General features: G+C 47.9%; 1 protein-coding gene across 4 annotated transcripts in view; it reads right to left on the bottom strand.

The window, feature by feature from the left end:
* Positions 1-366: 366 nt before the first annotated feature.
* RHBDD1 (rhomboid domain containing 1) overlaps positions 367-25,667 on the bottom strand; it is a 101,333-nt gene continuing 76,032 nt past the window's right edge. For 2 of the 4 annotated variants that reach the window (XM_036319799.1, XM_036319800.1), the window contains exon 7: positions 367-1,691. In XM_036319799.1, coding sequence (XP_036175692.1) covers positions 1,597-1,691 — 95 coding nt within the window. In that variant the 3' untranslated portion in view covers positions 367-1,596. Of the gene's footprint in view, positions 1,692-21,278; positions 21,299-25,667 lie in introns of those variants that run through there. The other 2 variants (XM_036319798.1, XM_036319797.1) reach the window with 2 other exon arrangements.

The following is a 25,667-nucleotide window of genomic DNA, read 5'->3' as shown; positions in this document are numbered from 1 at the left end:
TTTACTGTTGTGCTAAGATAACTGGTTTATATTTATAACTAAAATGACCTTTCCTCCTCTCTATAGCTTAGCGATGTTCCAGTCCATAAATAAAGAAGGTGTGCATATTACAGTTCCATCATCTCAAATCCAACTCCAGAGTCTTTGTATCTGACCAGTCAAATACAGCCAGGAGCTACTATTCTTGGACTCAACAGCAACCCCCCCCCCCCCCAGTAAAAAAACAACCAAAAACCCAACAAACAATACTTTCCCATATAAAGTTATTAGGCTTAATGCATTGAAAAAAACAATTTGCTTGATTATTTTCTTGATTATATATTTCTTGATTTATTATTATATAAATCAGTTTTCTTATTGCAAAAGTGATACACACACATATATATAAATACATGTTTAAAAGAGCAATATAAAATTATAAAAATCAGAAAGCAAAATCCTTTTTGCTCCGCTCCCCAAAATAACCTCTGTTAACATGTGGCTTATCTTCTTCCATAACATGTTTGCTTTATCCATATACAAGGGACATGTATATTACTTTCATAATCAGAAAACTTTATACAAATCTTAGATAAATTGAAATAGATATTTTTCTGCTTCCAACTCTTAAAAAATAAATATCTCAGTGACTAAGACATCAGTGGTATCGACTGTCCTTTTCACAAAACAGAAGCACCAGGAAGCACTTAACTGATTGGCCAGACAGCAGGGGAGTGTCTTGGACACTTGAGTAGACAAGTGGCTACTGCAGTGGCCAATGAAAAGGCACTTTGATGAGAAAAGGCTTCCTCCTGTGCGATTTCTCAGTGAACACACCGCCGACACCCTGGCTCTGCTCTGCATGTGGCACCTGCTGCTTTGCTGACGGGTTAAATACCAGTCCCATCCCAGGCACGCAGACGGCCACTAGAGAGGCTGCCCCAGGCTGGTGCCTCCTGATGTCCATTGAGTGCGCTTTCCCCACCTGATCTCACTAAAGCTTTTCTGTCAGACACACTGTAAGGCCGAGCAATATGAGACCAAACAAGTGCACTGCCAGCACCACCCAGATGCAGGGGCCCAAGGAGCTGGGGATCCTGCACAAGGAGATAGGAACACAGTGCAGTGGGAGCCACATCCTGGTCCTGGGAAGTCGCCATGGCAACATGCCAGGAGGCACGACTCCTAACTTCCTGCAAAGTCAAACATGGAGCAGGCCAGGTGGAATAAAGCCCCATCTTAGGAGCTGGAGCTGGTGGAGACAAATCTGATGAAGGTCAGAGTCCTCAAAAACAAAACAAGGCAGAGGAGCCGTGGAGTCAACAGCGAGAGAAAGGAGTGTGGAAACTGGTCCTTACATGGAGGCACTGACCTTGTCTGTGAGAAAGCAAGGCCAGAAGAAAGGCCGCTTGCTGTTGAGCAAGGCTGGTTTCAGGGCAACCAGCCTGTCTGGGACTCTAGGCTCCTGGGGCCACGAGAGACAGACGGGCAAGGCAGATCTGAGCTGTCTGGACCATAACCCGCTCTCTGCTTCTGTTTACAGTCATCAGGGTTTGGGGGGGAACCACATGGGGAGTAATTACACCACCGCTGTTTGCCGGGATGCTGCGCGCATCCTCACTGGCGGTCGAATCTGTGAAGCCGTGTTCTCCTCATTTCTTCTTCTGGTGGCAGCTGGAACCCATAGGACGGGGAGGTGTTCCTGCTGTTGCCTGTCATGAGAAAGCACAGGGAAAAATCACACACAGCCCGTCTACTGCTCGGACGTTTACAGGGCACCGCACCCTGGGACTCCAAAGGGGAAAATGGCCTGGGCATCATCTTATTGTAGCACGAAACAGAAATAGAACAACATATTTCAATGTTAGCTGTCAATACTACATTTCAACATCCAGCAAATATTTTTAGTGTGGTCCAGCCTATGAACCTAATTTGACTCATTCTGAAGCTTCCTAACCGTCTTCTGATTTTAATTATTCCTTCCACCGTGCTCCATCATTTACATCATGTAATATCCCTAATGTCTCAAGGGCTTGGTTTATTTATTTTTTAATGCTCAGAAATAACTTGTCACCGTCTGTGTCTTCCCACCAGGTGCACTGGTTGGTTTCTCTTGATCAGCCTCTGCAGTCCTCTCTTTTCCTCCCTCTAACCGGTGCCTCCTGCCCCTCCCAGCCTGAAATGCACAAGCTCTCCGGGGCATCATGGGCCACGGCGCAGGGACTGCATTACCATAATGACCAACATCTGGGCAGGCAGACAAATGTGCAGGCATAATATGTGAAGGTCATATGAAGGATAATGGAGATCATTACTACAAAGGGTTTCTTGGGGCTGCAAACATACCAAAAATATAGTTCACAATGATAGAAGCATTTCAATCACCACACACACACACACACACACACACACACACACACACACGAAAACACTTTTTCAGGCATTAGGGGAGTAATGAAGGAATAAAAATAGGCAGTCATTGACTTCGGCACCAGCAGCCTAAATCTACTAAGAGATTCAACAGTCTCCATGAGGCAGCCATGCAGGGCACCACCCATAGATATGGGGAAGCAGCAGGTTTACTTTTAAGCACGTGGACCTAAAAGGTTGTACCTTCCACTCCTGTGACCATGCTAACCCTGTTAACTCGCTCTGAAAGGCTCACTTCCATTGCCTACATCGACCAGGTGTCTCACTCACTTTCCCCTGCCCCATCTGAACCCACTGCCTCCTGGCACTCCTGATGGGAGAGTCCTCTCCCAACTCTAGCTCTTCAGCTTCCAGCACCTTCCTCTTGGTGGTCCTCATGCAACCTGCCAGTGAGGGCAGCCACTGTTCACGTCTGTTCTCTCTTCTACCAGGATCCTAAGCTTTAAATGGCAGGTGACATCTCTGACCGTTCTCTCTGCTCCCCAGTGCCCGGTACAGTCCTGGACACACAGAAGCTGCTCAATAAACATACAGGCTTGACTCAGCGGCACCTGCCTGGGACCTCCAAGAGTATGTTACAGCCAGACAAAACGACATTCAACATTGCCCACCAGGGTTCTGACAGGACTGACTAAGGGGGCACGGGTGGGGTAAATACTCTCCCCACCACTGGCCCAGCTGGGAAGGGTGGGCAAGGGGTTCCAGCCAGGAGGGAAAACAAGTGAACAGCGGATCCCAACTGCTTACTCTGTAAGTGTGGCACCTCGTCAAAGATGTTTGCAGGTAACATACGGACATGTAAAGATGGTTAGACAAGGAGAGATTTCTAGAAGATGGTCAAAAGTGCCTCCTTCGTATGTCTGCTTTCCCATATTTCTGGGTCTCCCTTCCCTCCGAGACCACCGGAGAATCACCCCTGCTGACCCCTGGAGCCCTTCCTGGCTGGCACACCGGAGTGAACAGGGCAGGCCTGGGCCCATCATTCCTGCTGGGGAGATGTCACCTCAGGTTTTTCCACTCCAATGAATGAGCGGGTGAGGCAAAAGTAGGTTTACAGCTGTGAATATGCAAAACACAGAGTTTATTCTTGTATTATTATTATTTATGCATTATTGTGTTATTTTCCATTCTAACACCTGTAAACCTACTTTTGCCCCACCCTATATCTGTCAATGTATCAACTTTCATTAAAGATGATATCCAAACATATAGGCTTAAGACTTTCACCATACAGATTTTATGACTGCTGTAAGGTTCAAAGTTTTACTGGATATGGCTCTTGCCATACACATCTGTAAAGGAATTTCTCTTTGTTCAAAGTGGTAAATGCTTTGAAATTACATTGAAACTCATGAATCCAATTACCATTAGTTTACTTCTTAGATGTTATAAAACCCAAGTCCTGCTTTGCCTTTAACAGTTGTGTTTAACAAGACTATTCTTAATTGAACTCATGAGCGCGGGCAGAAAACGATGAGACCCCGCTGCGGGCAGAGCTGGAAGCAAGTTCGGCTTGGCATGTTAACTCTGAGCCTCAGGGCGCCGACCTGTGGAGGCTCAGACACCTACAGGGAATCCCAGCATCCAAAGGAAAGAGCCTGACAGTTAATGTCTCCATGATGGGAAAGGCCAGGAGGAGTGAGAGAGCCCAGCGGTGGAGGTTTCTGGGCTCCAGCTCTCATAGTGAGCAACCAGCACAAAGGCTCACTGGACCCCTTCGCAGGGCATTCGAGGAGAAACAGGCGGAGCCAACAGAAGAAACGCCACATGTCAAAGTAGGGAACTCATACCGTGAGAGGGACAATAACCACTCTTTTGCTCATAGAGCCCTGTTACGGTCCCCTATTTCAATAGAAATGAACCAGACGGGCCTCAGCTGGGTGGACAGAGGAGAGGCCGCCCCCTGGGTGCACTGGAAAAGTGTTGATAGGGAACCGGGAGGGCACCCTGCAGGCCTTCACCTGGGCAGGCGCATGTCGGGTCACTGTGAGGAGATGCTGCTGAAGAGGTCACTACCAGGAACTGTCCTGGGACCCTGGAGTTTGATGACCTGGATTAAATCACAACTTCTCTCCTTTTTAGCCACACATCTTCGAGCAAGCAGGTTACCTGAACCTGGCCCCAGTTTCCTTACCTATAAAATGGGAACAGTGAGAGCAGACACTTTGCTGGGCTGTTGGGAGGGTCAGAAGAGTTGAAATCCATAAAATGCATGCAGAAACACCTGCCACGCACTGGATGCTTGGTTATTAACCTCTAACGTCATCACGAGTTGTGTGTTAAATGTCTACTTGTTAGAGAGATACAAGATAAAATGTATAAGCCAACTGCAAAGTAAAATGATGAAAACAGTGACTTTTTAAAAGACAGAGCCCAGTTCGGTTTGAAGACCATTTGGCAGGGTTTTATGAAGTTGCTAGTTACTAAACATCTGCCTTCAAAGAAATAGAGACAAAAAGGTAACTGGCCCCCTCCAGTCAGTGGCACAGTTCTGTGACGTGGAGGAGCCACGGGGAAACTGGAGGCCCAGCGAGACCTTTCCCTGCTGCGCGAGGTCAGGCACGGAACAGCTATGGTCTGGGAGGAATGGCCTGGGATGAGGTGGGTACAGAATACTGGTACTGACGAGCCTTGCCTCTGCGTTCTTGTAAATGCCGGTGAGCCCTTAATTTTACTCAAAGCAACAGTGAGCATGCCTCTAAGAACCTCAGGATCTGCGCCCAGTTTGAGATGATTGGGCTCAATTACAACACCAGTAGTGAGATCATAAAATTTATTGATCCGTGGTTCCTGATGGGAGCATGTTCAGTTCTCTACCCTTATGTATAATGCAGAAACCTCTGCGTTTTACATCTAAGGGAGGAGAAGCAATTTCATCCCAGTAGGAATTGCCAAAACGAACACCGTGCGTTGATGGCCATCTGCCCCACTGTCCACCACCCTTGTACGTAGAGATGGTTAATTTGCTGGTGTTCATGGACCTGCTCATGATCTGATGAGCACTCCATACCATCATTATACTCAAGTGAAGTCGCAGGACAGCACATCTTTCCCTTAAATTGGGGAGCTAAAGAGGCAATCACTTTTTTCATATGAATTTTCTAAAAATCAGGAACCCTCAAGTAAATCAGTGGTCTCTGAGATTTCGCTTGTCAAAAGAGGGCAGCAGCCTGGGACCCACATCCTTTCTTTGAAATGTTACTTTATTAGAATTCCATAAATTACAAAGCTTCCAAAATTCCTTCTAAAAAGATGGTTGTTAAGTCATTACTGATAAAGACGGAGAAAGCATGGAAGGAAGCCCAAGTCCAACCTACTCCTTGAAAAGGAGAGGTGTTTAAGGACAGCAAGGCCACTGTACTTTTTGAGTCACTAAGTATAATTATCTATCTATCCATCTATATCCATATATCTCTTTAAAAATAGTTTGACATGCACCTAAAACTTTATAACTTTCGTACAAATGGAAGTTAATTATGGTTTACAAGAAAAGTCACATTTAGATGTGACTGGAGAGAGAAAAGTTCACATATCCACTCCTCCGCCTATCAAGCCAGCAACAGTGGGGATTTCGTTGTTATAAAACACAGTCTGGAGTCTTAAAAAGGAAGAGCTTTGAAACGGAGCTCACATTAGTTGCAACTTTACCTGTTGTACTTTTCTTCCTCCTGTGGTTGGTTAATTTGGGGGATCTCTAAGGACCACAACTGACTTGAAATCTGACCTGCATTTAAAAATCCACCAGGACCTTGGACAAGTCCCTCTCCTCCCTGGGCCCCAGGCTCCTCACCTCTGAGCTCAGGGGCTGGACTAGACACTTTATACCTCTGCACAGAGGGGCAAGATTCCCCGACTGTTTTCCTGGTGAGATGTCAGGGTCGGCTGACTGGAGATGGGAGAGTGCCAATGGTACACAGCAACCTGCCTCCTCTCCGTCCCTTGGCTGGGTGGCTGCTCTGGGGACCCTGCTGCCGGGGCTCCCAGTCTGGCTGTGACTCCTGGTATCTGGGTAGGAACCGTGGCTCCTTGGTAACGCCCTCAAACTCATTTGGTCTAATTCAGTGCCCCTCATTCTTACATTTTAATTTCTAATAAACTTTTAAGTTTGGGATAATTTGAGGTATAAAGTTATAAAGATAACACAGACAATTCAATTTCCCTGTGTCAACATCTTGCATTCTCATGGAGTAACTGTCAACCAAGAAACCACTGGCAGAGACAGTCCGTTACTAGTAACTACATTCCAGACTTTATTGGGATTCCGCCAGTTTTTCCACCAATTCCCCTTCTCTGTTCCAGGATCCAACAGCAGTTAGCTGCCATGACTCCTTCATCTCCGTGGGCTGTGGCCGTTTCCCGTGACCCTGACATCTTGGAGGGCCAGCCCGGCAGTCTGGAGGATGTCCCTGGATTTGGTTGGCCTCTTGTCTTTCTCAGGATGAATCTGGGGATGTGGGTTTGGGGAAGACCACAGGGGTGAGGTGCCCTTCCCTCCCCATCATATCAGGGTCACGCTATCAGCAGGGCTCCTCACTGGCACTGCCACCGGGAACACTGGCTTACATAGAGATTGCCAGGTTCTCCCATTTTAAAGTTTTGATGAGTTCTGAGGGGATAAAGCTTTAACCGGCACCACCAAGGGTTACAGGATAAACTGGAAGAAGAAGGAGTGTGTACCTCCAGCGGGCTTTGTCACTCCCTTGTTTGGGGATGAGTAGAACATGTGGGGTCATCCCTGACCTCCAGGTGCTGAATTCCAGGTGATAATTCTCTAACGCCGGTGTGATGAATTGTTTGAGAGGGTTTCCCACTCAGAGGGCTTGGCATAGAGCCCCGGCCGCTGTATTTATAATGCACTCCCAGGCGATTCTGACCTGCGGCAGCTTTTGGAAAGCACTAAGCTACATACGGTGTATAGCTCAGATTTTTCTTTCAACTGAAAAGATCCACGCTGGGTCTCATTGCAGTCCCTACACTTGCCAGCAGGTGGAACCAGAGGCCCAGGACGCTGAATCTGTGGGAGAAAATGAGGACAAATTCCAGCCAACAAAGCATTCCACCTCCAAAGCACAATTAGGGTTGTTTTGAAACAGATGGTCTCCACAGAAGCTGCCGCAGCCAATGTTACGGAGCTGTTTATTGTCTGGATGCTCTGAAACCTGGGTAGTATTTGCCAGCGTCTAGCAGCTCCTACGTCATACCGGGTTTCTCCCAGCGCAGAGACGACGGGCAGGCAGTGTGAGAGGGAGACAGGCTGGGCATGGCCGTGGATGCCGATATTTTAACCAGTTCTACGCCCAGGATTCACTCTTGCTAAGGCGCACACGGCCCTGCCCAGCGGAGGCTTTAGCTGGAATGATCTGTGTCGCTCTAACTCCACATTAGAAGAGACACACAGATACAATCTGTGCAAACCCTGGATGCAGTAATACTAAAATAGATTTCTTTTGAACCTAAGCAAAGTGGCTGTTTACCAGTTCATATTCTCACCCACTGACACCTGCCCCCATCCTCTTTCCTGCTGCCCCTTCCTGAACCAGCCCAGCGGAAGGCAGGAGGAGGAAGTGAGGCTGAGAAGGGCGTCAGTGTTCGTGGGGATGTGCCTGGGGGTATAGAGGAGCACAGCTGATGACATTTAGACCTTTTTTGTTTGTTTTTTTCTCAATTGAGTTTCAAATCAGAGACAGCCCAATTTCCAGCTCTTTAAGCAAAGGCCCAAGATAATGTTTTCACTACTTTTGAAACCATGGGCCATTTGAAATTGACACATCTTTCTCTCAGGAATCTCAATCTTCTGAAAACACCCTTTAACATCTGGGCATGAAAAAACAAGTGAACACCATCCCAAGAAATCAAGGGATAAGGAAAATGATGGAGAGTCCATAGGAGACTTTTGAAAAAGCACAAAGAAAACTTAGGTTGGAAACGGCTGATGAAAGGGACCACTCAGGGGACAAGTCCAGGTCCCACTGGATGCAGGTAACCGCACATCAGGGGAACCGATGGCCTTGAGGCAGGAAGGGACAGCTGACCCTTAGGCTTGGTGATGGACTGACTAGCAGCAAATACGGTGAACCAGGTAACAGGTCCCACCTGTTGCGTCCTTGTCTCAATCCTGCACAAACACGACATGTGAGGCTCTGAACACTGCACACTGATTCAGAGCAGCCATGCCCAAACTCTCAGGAGGGGCGACGGGGAGAGGCAGGTTCACAGTGATGGCGAACCTTTTGAGCTCGGCGTGTCAGCCTTTTGAAAAGCCCTAACTTAACTCTGGTGCCGTGTCACATATAGAAATTTTCTGATATTTGCAACCACGGTAAAACAAAGACTTATATTTTTGATATTCATTTTATATATTTAAATGCCATTTAACAAAGAAAAATCAACCAAAAAAATGAGTTCGCGTGTCACCTCTGACATGCGTGTCATAGGTTCGCCATCACTGTGTTCTAGGATCTAATGTGGGAGAGTCCAGATCAACGTCTGGTGAGGCCCAGGAATTTGCCTTTTCTTTTTTTAGAAAATATTTTTATTGATTTCAGAGAGAAAGGGAGAGGGAGAGAGGGATAGAAACACCAATGATGAGAGAGAATCATTGATCGGCTGCCTCCTGCACACCCCCTACTGGGGACCGAGCTCACAACCTGGGCATGTGCCCTGACTGGAATCAAACCCAGGACCCTTCAGTCCGCAGGCCGACACTCTATCCACTGAGCCAAATGGCTAGGGCAGGAATCTGCCTTTTCCACAGGTACCTCTGTGAGTCTGGCGCTACCAGCCCGCCTTAGGGACACTGGGACTGGATGAATGCAGCCATGTGCTCTGGGGTTTTGTGCGGCTTTGACCGTCATCGGCACCAGCCTGCCGTCTTGCTCTGTCAGAGCCAGTCTTCTGTCCTGAGCCGAGACCCTGGTGGTTTCCCAGGTCATGCCGGGATGTCCCACTGCAGACGCCACAATTTTAAAGGTAAGATAGCAGCAAAGCAGCCCCCTCTCCTGGGGAACAGAGCATCCAGTTACAGGAGCGCTCTGGAGATGCTGGTCACAACGCCAGAGGCGAGGCAACTGGCCCAGAAGCGCTCGATCCCAGGAACCAAGGGATTCATCTCTGGATCCGGTGCCCAGCACATGGTGGGTGCATCATACATGTCTGCTGGGTAAACAAAGAACCGACTAACATGCATCAGGGCTGGGCAGGGAGGGGGAAAAGAGGACCAGGCCAGGACAACAGGCTGAGAGCACAGAGAGATGCAGGTCATGGTGGAAGGTAGGAAATCTCAAGGTGGGGGAATCTGGAGAGGTTTCTGGCCGTGGCCACTAACCAGCTACCACGTCCTGAGAGATAAATGCTGAGAGGAGGCTACCTTGTTTGTTTCCTCTACGAAACGTAGGAAGTTTGCCTGGGCTCTGGGGTTCCAGATACTTAAGAGAACTTTCAGTCGCTAGAAACAGGCCAATATATGAGATGTATTCTGTACCTCTAAGCTGAATGCTATCTTAACAAGTTTAAAAATTCAAATTATTTTTACTTTTCAAATGCACCAGCCTGATTAGTACGTAACTACATGTCCAGGGGTGCTGATATCGGCAGCTAATTACCAAAACAGTCCCTGGCCCAGGAAACTGTCCCTGAGACTGTAACTGGTTCAAAGCTGTTTCACAGGCGCCGAAAGCCGCTGGGCATCCTTCTCTCGCGGGTGGAATGACAGGAAGACCAACTGTTCTGAGAAAACCCTGCCGTGAGGGGGCATCTCAGCCAGTCTTGAAGGTACCCAAACTGGTGGGGGACAGGCTGGGGGCCTCCCGCCCAACCCCACCACAAAAACATAGAGCAGCTGGAGGACTGCAGCCAGATGTGCACGTGGCGGGTTAAACACAAAGGCAGGAGAGGGAGGGGGTGAAAATAAGTCAAGAAGAAGGACCTCCTTGTCAAAAGCATAGAGCCGTGAATTTGAATGGCTGCAGCCAGTGTTCTCAGAATCGGGGTGGGCTCCTCCACCGAGGCCTCGATAACTCGGAAGGTGAGGACGACTCGACCTTTAGTTCTCTCAGAGGGGATAAGCCCTGCGAGATAAGTGGCAGCGAGGGGCCATCTGGGGAAAATACAAACAAGCAGGACCTTGCTCTTTGCACCTAAGAACTGAGAGGTTCTGTATGTGGGTCAGTGTGAGCATGGAAGGGGCGGAATTCAGAGGTGTGATACACCTCCTGGAATCTGCTAGTCATTTTAAAAACATGTTTGTGTCTGTATTTCATGGTGTTCAACCCAACCCTGAACCTAATTACCACTTATTATGTGTTCTTTCAGGTCTGATTAACTCACTCTCACTTATACCAAGTTCTGATCCTGAGCCCCATTTGGGGGGGAGGGGGATGCTTGTGCGAGGGCATGCATTCGTGTGTTAACTTACACACACACACACACACACACACACACACATCTCTAACACACAAGCTCTCCCAGCCTCAGGCAGACCTGGGGGCCTTCTCCAGACTGTTCACCCCCTTCAGACAGCCTGCCTCTACCTGGCTCAAGTTGACCTAGAATTGCTAAGAAATGATTCTAAAACGGACATATATCTGTCCATCTGCTATGGGCAGATATTCAAAACAACAGAACTGACTTATTCTTACACGCCTGTTAGTCATTTCTAGTAAAACAAAACTTACTTTATGACCAGAAAGGGAGACCTCAGAACTTATTTCTGGACTTCAAATTCCACATTAGAAATCTGGAATTCGGCTTACCTTGGATAACTGAGGATTTAGATCAGGGGGAGGAACAGGTTGCCTCTGAGCCTCTGGGAAAATCTGCCTGTGTGCTGTGGCCATGAAAGCTGGCACTGAGGGCCCAGCTATAGTTTTAAGAAAGAAGCTTCAAAGATTTGCTTAAGCCTGGAATGAGATTCTGTGTGAGGTGCATCCTTCCATCATAAAAATCATGGATATTCCAAGCAGGGAAGGGAGCTCTCAGGACAGTGACATCCAAACTGCTCCCATCGGAGATGGGAAATGAACACCCAGGGGAAGAGGCCTTCCCGCTGTGCACAGCCCAGAGGGCAGGACCAGAGCGAGGCCTCTCGGTGGTCTGTTCCCATCGCCTGGCTTCCTGTTCTCTCTTTCAGCCACTGTATCCCGCATCACCCAACCCTCCTGTCAGGTTTGGAGTGGGCATTACAGTTTTACACGCGTGCCCCTCTGTGCCCTGGCTCTGGCTCAGTGTGGATACTGGCTCTGCCCCTTTTTCTGTGCCCTTGGACAGGTTGGTACTTGATTCACTGACCCTCAATTTTCTTATCTGTGTGGTGCGGAGACCTACGTCACAGGTGTGCTCTGAAATAAATGAATGAAAGGATGTCAGCACCTGGCTCACAGTGAAAAGTGATCAAGGGTCAGTGGTACCTGTTATTCTAATAATCCCTTTCCAGGCTGTCCCATCCTGCGGACGTCCTCACCATACATCCGGTTAGTCACACATGCCGAGACCCTAGACTCATCCTCACCTGCCCCTTTTCAACCCACCACCAACTCCTGCCTTTCTAACCTGAACACTCCCTAAACTCATCTATTCCTCTTCACCTGCCTCCCACCAGTGCTGCATGTGCCTGCCTGGGGAGCCAGGACTGGTGGCGGAGCCCCTGAACGATCTCCCATTCTCTCTGGTCCTCCTACCAGCCCTTCCTCACATGGTAATGACAGCTCTTCAAAAGCACACATCTCCTGATCAACTTTATCCTCTGCCGAAACCATCCAAAGATTCCTTTCATTTAAGAATAAAGATCAACATTCGCAACCCGCCCAGTAAGCCTGCCCTCCCTCAACTCCAACTCCCCAGTTATCCCTCCTCCTCTCCCCTCTCCTCCTGCAGTGCTCAGCTCAAACACGGAATCCTCAGGAGGGACCGCGTCCCCCCTTTGCCCTCAGCCCTCACAAGATCACATCCTATCAAAGCACATGAAACCGCAGATAGTGACGACGCATGACTCCAATTATTTCAGTAACGCACGGTGCCAGAACAGGGAGGGTCTGTGTTCACACTCTGTCCCCAGGGATGAATGAATGGGAGGGAGGGAGGTGGGTGTGGGCACTGTCCTCATTTCACAGAGGGCCAAACTGAGGCTCCAGGAAGGTGTGTGATTTCCTGAGGTCTCACAGCCAGCAAATAATACGCCTGGACACCAAGGGGCTGGATCAAAGCCAGTGTTCTTCCTACCACTCTGGAAGCCAGCACCCACATCTATCCCTTGACCATCCAACCTTTCTTCATTTTAACCATTGACTCAGCAAAAAGAAAAAAAAAAGGTAGTGTTTTTGTTTTGTTTTAAATGGAGGATAAGAGGCGATGGAAGGGGTTATAACTGGTTCATAAAGAAAAAAAAAATCCAAGTTGATACAGTGGATATTTTGAGTTAAAAAAAAAAAAAAGATGACCATGAAAAAGCACAACATTTGTTGCTGTTTAGACGCAGTATAACAACATTTCCAGAATTGTTTCTATGGATCTGAAGATAGTAGATTAAGGGCAACTGACTTGGCAAAAGGCCTAGACTGTTTTCAGACAATTCTCTTAGGGTAGAAAAAATAAGGGCAGCAAACGCCCCACCGACAGGACGGATTTAAATGGAACACATTTCTATGAGTCATTTGTAGCTTTAAATACTATAGAAAAAGAATTTATAAAACATGCCCAAACAGTCTCTCTTTGATGTGGGGAACTCTTTCAAACCACATTGTTCGAATTTAAGTTGAAACGCAAACCCTTCGTGTTTACAATGGTTCTCTTGGAGGAATGCAATATAAAGTACAACTGTTACATTTCAAAGACAAGACTTGTAACCTCAGAACAATAGGGCATTCCCAGTGCGAATTTATGAGCTGTTAAACCTCAAAAGGTTTCTTTAATTAGCAATGAAGGCTCTTGACGCACTCCAGCCTGAGAGAGGGGCTGCTCTTGATATAATTTGGGGTGCACTGCTTTTATCGGAACTTTTCCTTACTTTTATTGACCTCGGACGACGACTGTTGTCTCTCTCTCTGCACGGGGTTTGATCCTGCTAATTATGCTGAGGGGCCGCAGGCATTCCAGGGTTTACCCCTGCTCCTGGGGCGCGCTACAAATTACACATAATGCATTGCATTGTAATTGCCGCACTGTGAACTTGGCTCGCCTTTCCAACAGAAAACACCGATATCCAAGTCGTTTTATTATTTAAAAAAAAAAAAAAAAAAAACCCATAAGGGATTCTTTTGGATTATAAACATCTGAAGACATAACATTCTCATGAATTCCAGCCGGCTATTTCGGACACACAGGGGGCAGGCAAGGCTGAGGAGCAAAGCAAATTTATTTCATATTCACGTTTACCGAGAAAAAGGGGAGGCAGTCATGAAGACAAGACCATGCTGAACGCAAACCAGACGCAGCGGGGCCGGCAGGAGTGCAGACAAAGGTCCAGACTGTGGCCCTCGGAGCACAGGTCCCTGGCCTCGCTGGGCCCCAAGCACCTCATTTATTAAACAAGGGCTCAGCACCCAATGACCACGCAGGTCCCCTTCCACGCAGGCAGGAGCCTCGGGAGGGCAGTGGCTGGTTTTCCACCGGATCTGCCGGGCCGTCTGTCACAGCATTAGTAACCTGTGTTTTATACCAAAGAGGAGGCTGCTCGCCCTCGCCCTGTTGGTTTGAAGCCTCTTAGAAAAAGCTGACGCTGCTTTAAAGGACACAGGCAGGATAGACAAAGCCACATGTTTCACATAAGCAGCCCCTCCACGTGGAAAACAAATCACAAGAACAGTACTGCCAAGGTGGCTGATTGGCACAGTCCTTTGTGCCTGCAGGCTTCAGGAGTGGCACCCTGCCTATCCCGTGTGGATCAGGGCTTAAGAGCGTCAGCCCATGCACCAAAGGGTCACGGGTTCTATTCCTGATCAAGAGCACATGCCTGGGTTGCAGATTCATCCCTGACCCTGGTTGGGGAGCATGTGGAAGGCAACCAATCAATGTGCCTCTCCCACATCTCACATCGATGTGTCTCTCTCCCTTTCACTCTCTCTAAAAATCGATGGGGGGAAAATATCCTTGGGTGAGGATTAACCAAAAAATTAATAAAAGATAGAAATGGAGTCCTTCTCACCTCTCCTCATAATGACAGAGAACCTGATATATGAATTCACACTGGGCTCTTTCCACTTCCTCTCAGGGAAACAAATGTTCTCAAGGAGCTAAAGGTGGGAGCGGCTCTCGGTCTAAAGGGAGGAGGGAGCTGGGGGGCTGTGTGTGGAGGTGAAGGGATTGAGAAGCAGATTGGTAGTTACACAAGCGTCACAGGGATGTGAAGTGCAGCATAGGGAATATAGTCAATAATACTGCTATATGTCCTAGCCAGTTTGGTTCAGTGGATAGAGCGTCGGCCTGCGGACTGAAAGGTCCTGGGTTCGATTCTGGTCAAGGACACATGCCCAGGTTGCGGGCTCGATCCCCAGTAGGGAGCGTGCAGGAGGCAGCTGATCAATGATTCTCTCATCATTAATGTTTCTATCTCTCTCTCTCTCTCCCTTCCTGCAATAACTATGTATGGTACCAGGTGGGTACTTGAATTATGGGGGAATCACTTTGTAATGTGTATGGTTGCTATACACCTGAAACCGATACAAAATAGTACTGAAAGTAGGCTGCAATTAGGGGGAGAAAGAAAAAGAGGGCGGAAGGAGGAGGGAGGGCCGAGGCTGGGTGTGGTGTGGGTGGGTAAGGCTAACACATCTTATAATTTACAACACATCCTTGCTGTCCTGACACTGCTCCCTGGACGTGCTACGTGTCAACTTGGCTGAAGCGAAAGTCGTGCTTTGGACTCGGGAAGTCACTGACTAGGCCTCCTCCCTCTGTCTCTGTCTTCTGGTGGATTAGGTTGTGGGTGGGGTGGGGCATGATATCGCCAAGATCCAGGAGGAGCAGATGGTACAGACTGAGGACCAGGTGAGGAGGCACAGGAGGCTGCAGGAGGCCTGCGCTGCCCGCCTCCCCCCCACACTCCCCACCCCGCCCTGCCCATGGCCACCGGGCCCTGCCTGGAAGCACGGTTTGGACTTCTCCCGAGGAAAGAGCAGCCTGTGCTGACACATCTTCATGCCTTTGTAGTGTCCCTGGGGCCACTGACATGGGGGGCTGCATGCCTGCTCCAATCCACACTGCACGGAGTCTCCAAACAAGAACACAGGGACTGTGACCAGACAGTACGGCTATGCCAGTGGGAACAGGAGGACAGACTATTTTAAACTGGGACACCAGTGGTCTGCCCCCTTGCATTTTGTCTGTTGCTCAGACTAGATTCATAATACAAGACCCGGGGAAGTTTCTACAAGCGTCACCATAACTTACTGTGCAGTACACCAGGCAGTGTGGAAGGAGGGGAATGGAAATGAGTGTGGACATTCTCAGCTGATGGCTTCTCCAGGTTTCTTCTTCACACAGAAGTAGCTGCATTCCCGTGCCCTCTGCACAAGACCGTGACAGTGTCTTTGCTCCCAAGCAGACTTCCCTGCTCCACACCTGACTGCCCTCTCGTTGGGGGGCTGCACTACAGTTTCTGGGATGTAGGTAGGACAGCCTGGCTTCCAGCGGCCGAGGGGGAGTGAGAAGGGTCAGGAGCATCGGGAAGTGGCCTCACCACCCTCGGAGGCCAGCAAGGTGTCCTTGAGCGAGGGCCTCAGGGCATCGGCTCCAGGGGCTGCACCGTGGTCCTACAAAAAGGGCTTCTCTTTCTTCTCTGTGATCGTCCTGGCACCACACTCACCCTTGGGAGACTCCATAAAAGTTCAGATCTGAACATTATATGTTAGAAACGGAGCTACTGATGAAGGGAAGGACTAGCTCACGGCTTTAAACACAATGTCCTGGCCACCACCAAGAGACCCGATCCTCCCAGGCCCTCAACGCAGTCCCTGCGTGAGTCAGAGCAGCTGGTGCCCATGTGGCCCTCTGAGCGGAGAGTCTGGGCCTCCCCAGCCACAGAGCACAGCCTGGAAGAGACGCCCGGCCTGCAATCAGGGGCAGCAGCAGCAGGACGCCCAGGATGGGCCGGGCTCCTTACCGGCGAGACCTCCAGTTCTCCCATCGTACCCTCAGCTCCAGAAGGGTCATCCCCTCTCAGCTGCAGGCAGGCAGGCCTCCACTCTGCCCCCAGGATGGGCACCAGAAACCAGGGAGTATCCTGGTGCCTGGAGAGCCCTAGGCAAATCACCGCCAGGTGAAACTCCTGTTTATCTTTCAGCCAACTGGAAAAATCAAATAGCCGCTTTTGTGCATCTTTGTTTAATGTACAAGAGACCCAACAGAAGTTTCCACCTGGACACTCAGGACTCAGAAAAGCAACACATACACCACTGTGAGGCCAAGTCCCTGCTCAGCTTAGCCACAGCCCTGTGCCGAGCACGGATGCCCCCGTGGCAGGGTACCCCAGTCCAATGTGAAGTCCAGGAAAATTTGGTGGAAAGTCTGTATGTTCTCAAACTCTAGTTCTACTGAGTGACGATGCACCTAGTTTGACAATCCGTGGTTAACTGGAAGGCTCATCTTCTTCGTCCTACTTAATGAAAGCTGGCATTTCGGTGCGTGCTTCCTGTGTGTCGGGTGTGGGGTTAGGCACTCGCTGGGCACGGGCTGACGCACTTCCCGAACAATTAGGGACAAGAGCCAGTCTTCCTTACCAGGAACAGCCTGGGGGAGAGCATGGCTAATTTTCTCGTTGTCATCTCTCCAGCCTCTTTGTGTTGGTTTACAACTTGTAATTTCTCATTCCACGGAATTTTCTGAGATTGTTTTTAATTTTTAGCAACTTGCTGCCTCTCCCCTCTTTCCTTAATTAAACAACCAATATTAATTGAAAACAGTTATTGTGTGTCAGGCCAGACTGAGGGGATATAAGGACGGGTAAGGCACAGTTTCTTCTCTTGAAAAGCTTACTGAAGCCTAAGATGAATATAAATCTGTGGTTTAAATGAGTGCATATATTCACACCCATGAGACCAGTGCAATGAGACTAGTATTAAATGTTGGCAGAATTTCTAAGTGAGCTAGGCCTTGGAGATGACCTAGACAGCCCTTGTCTTACAGATGCCGAGACAGATTCAGGCAAGTTAAGGAATTTACCCCGGTCCCTCGGCAGCTGTGTTCCCTTTGGAACTGGACTCTCTCTCTCACTCCCTGACATGGTGATGTACCTGAGATTCGGAACATGGAACAAGGTTTCAAGCAAAAGGGGTCCCTGCCACGGCCCAGCGGCCTCAGGCATCGTCAGCCTGGCATCCAGGTACCGTGAGAGCCGTGGCTCTGCTTTGAAGCCAGGCCACACTTACTCAAATGAGCACTGGTGCGCGGTTAACCTGCCATCAAAGAAGTCTGTGTGCCTCAGCTGACTTCTCTTCCCACCTGGCTCAAGAGTGCGCACATGGTCCAGCTGATTTCAGACCAAATTTCAGACCTGTACTTGATGGCAAATTATGCTCAGAATGTTGAGTGTGGCACTGAAGGGTCAGAGTCCTAATACGTGGTTAGACTGTCACACCCAGCCAGGGCTGTGTAAGAGGAATCCTGGGTGAGAAACACTGGTGGTCCGTCAGGGCCTATGAAATGGGGCACGGAATCCAGACTGAGGCAAGGCTGGGGGCAGCGCAGGCCTTCTCCCCCAGCCCCTGGGGCCATCATAGGAGAGGCAGCTATTCTGCTACCAACTGGTCCATGGGAACAGAGGGGTGCTCTCAGGAGAGAGCAGCCAGGAGGATACACAGCCAGGATGACAGCTTTAGGATGGATACACTCACTTGTTGGCCTTGGAGTTGTTCTAAGGCTCAATGCAAAGGAGAAAGGATAACTGTAGCTTTGTCAGTGAGGGGGCAGGTCCATGCTCCTCCCATTTGGCCATCATTCCTTAACACAATGATAACAGGGATAATCAGAGCCCTGGCATTTCCAAGGATGACAGTCTCTAGAACTGCTAGACTTGTCAGTCTGTTAACCTTCTTCTCTAAAACGAAAATACCTCAAATATGAAGTATCGGAGAAGTCCTTGCTGAAAGCTGGGCAGGCAAGGAGAGTGAGTTTGAGAGATTACATTGAGGAACTGTTTTCTGAAATACTCCTAAGGCAACAGAGCTTTACTCTAAATAAACAAATACCAGTCTTCGAGTTGGGTAAACGTCAAAGCATGAGGAAGCAGAGTGGAAAAGGGAACATAAAAATACCACCTTCCCAATTTCTTTAGATGAGCAGGCCAGGCATCTCCCCTGGCACTCACTTCATGGCACCAACATCTCCAGCACAAGACACCATCTCACAGTTTCCTTAAACTGATACCAGGCAAATCTTGTTCTTTCTTTGGAGAGACTGAATTTTGGAATTCATTCAATTAAATGGTCTAGATGAGAGATGAATTTAGAAAAAGATCATTTAAGGAATGTGTGTGTGTGTAAATACTGACAGTGAGTGAGTCCCTCCCTGGGGTGAAGTCCCGAGGGCACAAAACAAACTCAGGAAAGGCTCAGCATCTCTCTATTTGAAGTCAGGGAATTTATAAAAGAAATGCAGAAAAAATAGTATAGCCGTGAAGAAACTGATGTTTCACATGCCCAGTTTTATGCTATAGGCTTCCCCCCAACTTTGTAAGCAGAAAGAGTCAATGTTATGAATATACAAAGCTACTCATGCATACACATATAATCCTACCAAAAAAAAAAATGAAAAATATAAACCCAAGCCATTTCAAACATACTTCAAGAAAGGCACCCCAAGGAGCACAATTTTGACCAGTGTATGAACAGAGAGACCTCTGGACTCCAGGGATGTCTGTCCTGGCCACTGTGGTATCCCCGGTCCGGAGGGCAAATATATATTTAGTGAATGACTGAATCCCTAGAAATGTTCATGGATGGAGGGCGAGTCCCACCATTGCCATCTCCTGCCCTGACCCAGAAACTCAGCCCATCAAGCAGCACTGCAGGCTGTGAGCTTGGCCAGGTATGCCTGGGAGGCATTCAGTGGAGTCTGTTACTGCCTCTCAGGTCAGGGGTCCAGGTGAGCCTGGAGGAGCAACACTCCCAAGATCATTTCCATATGAAGAGTGTGCACCCCTTTCCTAGAGGTGAAATCAGGCTGAGGAAGAAAAGGATAGCTCTTCCCTTTAGAAAACCCTTCTCTCTCCTCTCCCCTCCCTACCCCTCCCCTCCCCTCCCCTCCCCTCCTGTCCTCTCCTCTCCTCCCTCCCTCCCCTCCCCTCCCCTCCCCTCCCGTCCTCTCCTCTCCTCTCCTCTCCTCTCCTCCTCTCCCTCCCCTCCCCTCCTGTCCTCTCCTCTCCTCTCCTCCCCTCCCCTCTCCTGTCCTCCCCTCCCCTCCCCTCCTCTCCTCTCCTCCCCTCCCCTCCTGTCCTCTCCCCTCCTCCCCTCCCCTCCCCTCCCTCCCGTCCTCTCCTCTCCTCTCCTCCCCTCCCCTCCTGTCCTCTCCTCTCCTCTCCTCCTCTCCCCTCCCCTCCCCTCCCCTCCTGTCCTCTCCTCTCCTCTCCTCTCCTCCTCTCCCCTCCCCATCCCTCCCCTCCCCTCCCCTCCTGTCCTCTCCTCTCCTCCCCTCCCCTCCCCTCTCCTGTCCTCCCCTCCCCTCCCCTCCTCTCCTCTCCTCCCCTCCCCTCCTGTCCTCTCCTCTCCTCTCCTCTCCTCCTCTCCACTCCCCTCCCCTCCCCTCCTGTCCTCTCCTCTCCTCCCCTCCCCTCCTCTCCCCTCCCCATCCCTCCCCTCCCCTCCCCTCCTGTCCTCTCCTCTCCTCCCCTCCCCTCCCCTCCCCTCCTCTCCTCTAGTCCCTTGGTATTTCCTTCTTTCCCAAGATAGGTGTGAGGGACACAAGACTGAGGGCAAACAAGAGGCTTTATTGCTGTAGGAACAGTGCTCAGGGGCTATGAGTTTCTTAAAGATGCTGAAAATGTTTGAGACCCCAAGACCATGGTCGGCAAACTGCAGCTCATGAGCCACACGTGGCTCTTTGGCCCCTTGAGTGTGGCTCTTCCTAAGCCTTAGGAGTACCCTAATTAAGTTAATAACAATGTACTTACCTATATAGCTTAAGTTTAAAAAATTTAGCTATCAAAAGAAATTTCAATCGTTGTACTGTTGATATTTGGCTCTGTTGGCTAATGAGTTCGCCAACCACTGCCCCAAGATAACTAATTTGCTCCTAAGTGGAAAGGAAACTATAAAACGGAAAATGTTTTTCATTAAATGTCTAGGAAATGTACTATATCAACCATTTTTAACTCAACTCATGTATATGGTGTATCATATATATTCATTTCCTTTAATATATATTTGCATGCTAAGGATGGGACTGCATATGTTTAGATGGGGGGTAGGGCTTCCAAAGTAAAAGCCCATACAGGTCCTCAGCTGTCCCCGTTGGATGGATAGGACATGCCTGCTCTCCTGGAACTGACAGCCTAGTGGAGACAGGCACACACAAACAGCCACAACAACCTGAAATAACTAGGAGAGTAAACTCTAATGAAAAAAACAACCAACCGAAAACAAGAAACCATAGTCTTTAGGACTATTTTGAGGATCAAATTTTTTTTTTTTAAAAAAAAGAGAAAGTGTTTCATAAGCTCAAATAGATGAGAAGCAAAAGTGTTAACCTCTTAAATCTTTGTTCCTCCAGGTGGTAAATGTCTCTTCCTATGTTTGAGGCTACACCTGCTGCCTACATAGGACCCGGTGCTCTGAGCGGATGAACACTGACCTCACCCTGAAAGCAAGGCTGCTCTGGTGCCTTCTGTGGCCAACAGACGCTCCCAATGGATAGACAAACATCAACCAGGAGGCTTCGTGTACGATAAAACATGGTCCATATCATGCTATTCCAGAGAGGCAGAGATTTAAAATAAAAGCTATTTTAGTAAAAAATAAAACCATTTTTCAATTAGCTTCAGTCCTGAGCAGACAGCATCTATTTGCCCTAATTATGAGAAGCTGTAGACTGCTCCCAAATTAAATGTTACTTCCCTCTTCTGTGGGCATTTTACGAAACACCTTAATTCTCCCAGCAGGCAATGCTCATAGGTAAAAGGGAAAACAACTTAGTTTGGAAAGGGAATCACATGGCAGAGCACAGAATTATATCCCAGGGGGCGATTTGGCCCTGCTTTTCTCCTTTATCTCTTTTCTCTATTCTTCTTCATAGGCACCCTCTTGGGCTCAGGATACAGCATGAAAAGTTGAAGAAGGACAAATTATAAACTCCTGCAAATAGAAACTGGCTGCTTCAAATAGGTTAGACTACCCTCTCCTCTGGCTTCAAGATTTCCTTCATGTCTCACCGCAGGATGTATGCTAAGATGATATACAGGGCGTTTAAGTAAAACAAGACAACACACCAGGAAAAATTTAGCATTGTGAAGAAGGAAAGTCTCCTAAAATACTTCACCATGACTTCAAAATGAAGTCACATTTACAAAATAACAGTCTAGTGACTTGGGCATAACTGACTCGGGACATATGGATTAAATTTCCTTCAAAAGTCATGTGGCTTTAGAGAAGAGGCAAAACTTGCTTGGCAACACGAGCTTGGTTAGCAGAGCTCAGCTCGCAAACAAAAAGAGAAGAGAAGTTTGTCAATTGCACTGAGGTCGGCATCCCTTTTCTGGCGCTTCCTTCGGTGACTGAGTCAACTCAACTGGTTACAGCGGCCCTTACCTAAGAAACTTGGAACAATTTTCTTGGAAATGGCTTAACTTTCCTTTCCTATTTAGGCAATGTATTCAATCAGCACATGATAAATGACTCTTCCCTCACCCCTAACACCCCAAGCATCAAACACAGAGGACTGCTTCTGTAAGAAATGTGGAGTGCCTTGGGCCCTTGGCTACTGCAATCTTTGTGGCAGCTGAGGACAGCTGCATGTGTAGGGACGTTTTCATTTCCTCTTCATCCATTTGGAACTGACTTTACAAGAATACTACCATTTTTCCAAATTAAAGATGCAAATTTTAGACAAAGCGCACAACAATCAAGCTGCTTTACCTACCTGGCCTTTTTTGTGTATGGGTTGTTTGTTTTTTCATCACACACAATGCGCCCACGGACGCCACCACCACCGCCATTGCTATAAAACACTCAAGCATTTACTGTGTTTACTGCTTCCCAGATGTACCCTCAACATCAACTCATTTCAGCATCCGGGTTTCAGCAGGCCCTGCAGGTGATTCCGCTGCACACGGAAGAGAATGTTTCCGTGTGTTGAGAGCGGGGCCCAACCTCAGAGTTCCTGATTTAGTGAGTCTGTGATGGGGTCTGAGAATCTGCTTTTCTAACAAGTTCCCAGATGATGCTCTGAGGCTGGTCTGGAATCACTTTGAGAACCTGATGTAGAAGGAGGACCACCTTTTTGCAAGGTGCCCCCAAATCCCTGACAGTGAATTCCATAAATGAAATTATTATAAGTATTTTCTGAAGATATCCTAAAGGTACCCTAAGCACACGAAAATCTATCTAGCTGTTTTCTCATGATCCAGTAACAAACGGAGCCTGGCTCATAGAAGGGCTCCTAAAGGGTTTGCTGAATGCAGAGAAATTTATATAATTAGCCCAGATAAACCATCTAAAGTTAAAAACTCTTATCCCGCCCCCAACTTTCTGCTGCTGATGGCTTTTTGGCATTCAGGATAACCTATTAGATTTCCAATTTTCTGACCCATAATTCTGCAACTTGTTTTAGGAGAAGTCATTATTGGAATAATTTTTTACTCTGTATCTTGATAATTGTTAATCCTTGATCAGAGATAGGTATAGCAGGCCTCCCCAGGGGGCACTGGGAAATGTCTACGGAAGAGCTTTAGGCTGTCACAATGACAGGTGCCCTATGTGTTCCAGCTCTTGTACCTCTCCATCTTCATCTCCTGCGTCCAGTCATGAATGGCCATGATTCAGACTACTGGGCATGGAGAGAAGTGGAAGGGTTTGAGACATTTTTTGAGTTAGCATCCAGAGGACCTGGTGATTGACAACATCTAGGAGGAAACACTTGCTGAAGAACAAGTTGGGAAGGTGGAAAGGTATTACAAATTCAGTTTTGTGCATGTTGCATTTGAGATGCCTTTGAGTAGGTTTCAGTATAATTTCAGAAGCTCAAAAAGAGATCTGGGATGAGGAGGTACATTTGGAAGGTGCTGGAATATAAATAGTAACTAAAGCCGCGGGAGAAGAACAGAGGACCTAGAATGAAGTCACCAGGAAAGTCGAGGACAGGTGAGGTGTTGACGTGCATTTATAACGGGCTCAGTCTGCTCTGCTGGGCCAGGATCTCTAATCAAGGTCAGCTGCCAGATGCAGGGTCTGAGAATCCTGGTGGCTGGGTTCACCCCAGTCCGAGGTTTTCCAGGTAGGTGGAAGGGCTGGGCAGGAAGGACATGGAAAGTATTTGTAAAATAGTAACTGAAACAGAAGACTAGAGATCTAAGCAGGATAGGAAGGAAAGACAAGAAGGGGAGGAATTAATTAACTTAAAAAAAGGGCAAAGAGCACCTGGAACTGAGTACTCAAAACTTAAAGGTCACTGAAAAGTGGTCAAAACCTTAAATATTAAATCCACGAATGTCAAGAGCCCATGCATCCAACATGAGGAGCAAAGGGGTTGTAGATACAGCTACTCCACAGTTAATTAATTCCTTCCTTCTACTCTACTTTTTATCAACAAGGACCCCCTGGGACACTGAAAGGCAAGAGGAAGGTATAGGCACACCTTGCTTTACTGTGCTTCACTTCATTGTGCCTCACAGGTGTTGCATTTTTTACAAATTGAAGGCGAGATCCCCCAAGCAAAAGGATCAGAACTTGCTTTATTGCAATAGAATCGAATCAAACCTGCAATATCTCCAAGGTCTGCCTGTACTGCGATTCAAGAAATATCGTTACAAATCTGGATTTTGTGCCACTAAATTACTTCTAAATGATGTGCTTTATTGATTTGGCTAAAGCTGAATTAATGTGTCTACATATGTTTTACCTGATTCTTTTCTTATCTGAAGTTACTCTCTAGCACAGTGGTTCTCAACCGGGGTTGGTTCTGTCCCCCAAGGGATGACTGGCAATGTCTGGAGATATCTGGCTGTCACTCCCAAAGGAAGGGTGCACTAGCGGCTAGTGGGTGGAGGCCAGATGCTACTCAACACCTAGCAGTGCACAGCGCAGCCCCACCCACCTCACCAAGGCATGACCCAGCCCAACACGTCAATAATGCTAAGATTGAAAAACTCGGCTACAGAACCAAGGGCCCTGAAAAAGTGGGCTATTTATATCAGAGAGAAGAAAGTCAAACTGGGATCAAAGTAACAAACAAGCTTCACATTTTCTTTCTTTTTTTTTAAATCCTCACTTGAGGATATCTTTTCATTGTTTTTTAGGAAGAGTGGAAGAGAGAAGGAAAGACAGAGAGAAACATAGATGTGAGAGAAATACATCAACTGGTTGCCTCTTGCATGAGCCCCGACCAGGACCCGGACTGGGGAGGAGCCTGCAACCAGAATAGAACTTGGAACCCTTTAGTCCGCAGGCTGACACTCTATTCACGGAGCCAAACTGGCTAGGGCCAAGCTTCACATTTTCTATGCCATGCACATACCAATAGCCTGAATAAAATTATGTTAGCTTTCGGAAAGGGGTAAAAATAAGTGCACAAAAAGGTATAAGGTTTAGATATGTAAGAACGCACATGGACAGGCTGACTTCTTCCCCCCGCCCTCCCTCCTTCCTCCCCTGGTTTTCCCGTTCTTTTGTTTATTTCTCTCCAGAAAGCTGTTTGTTCTTCAGTTCCTGCACTCTGGAAAATTAAGTTCCAATGAGGAATTAATTTTGACAAAGTTTCCTTACCAGCAGTAAATGTGAAGGCCTGAAGAATTCAGGAAGATGGCCTTTTGCTCACATACAGACATGATGAAAGACTAGAAGACTGTGATTAACTTCTAAGCAGAGTAACATAATTAGTGGATTTATGAATGGGTCTTCCTTTCACAGTTCCACTGTCAGGACTAATTACTTCTATTAATTAGAACTGTCAACACATGAATATGCTTGTTGAAGCTGCTTCCTATAGTAAAACATGGGACTTGTAAATATCAAGATGCTTGAAAAGAGGCAAAGACTTTCATTTATTGGAACTCTGAGTGATGGAGAAGCACTGACTGCACAGTGAGCCTCGGGCTGACTGTGACTAGATCCCTGGTTAATGAA

This window comes from Myotis myotis, unplaced genomic scaffold (genome assembly GCF_014108235.1).
Source record: "Myotis myotis isolate mMyoMyo1 unplaced genomic scaffold, mMyoMyo1.p scaffold_m19_p_8, whole genome shotgun sequence".
Classification (NCBI taxonomy): Eukaryota; Metazoa; Chordata; class Mammalia; order Chiroptera; family Vespertilionidae; genus Myotis; species Myotis myotis.
The sequence above is the reverse complement of the archived record's forward strand: the minus strand, read 5'-3'. Positions and strand labels throughout refer to the sequence as shown.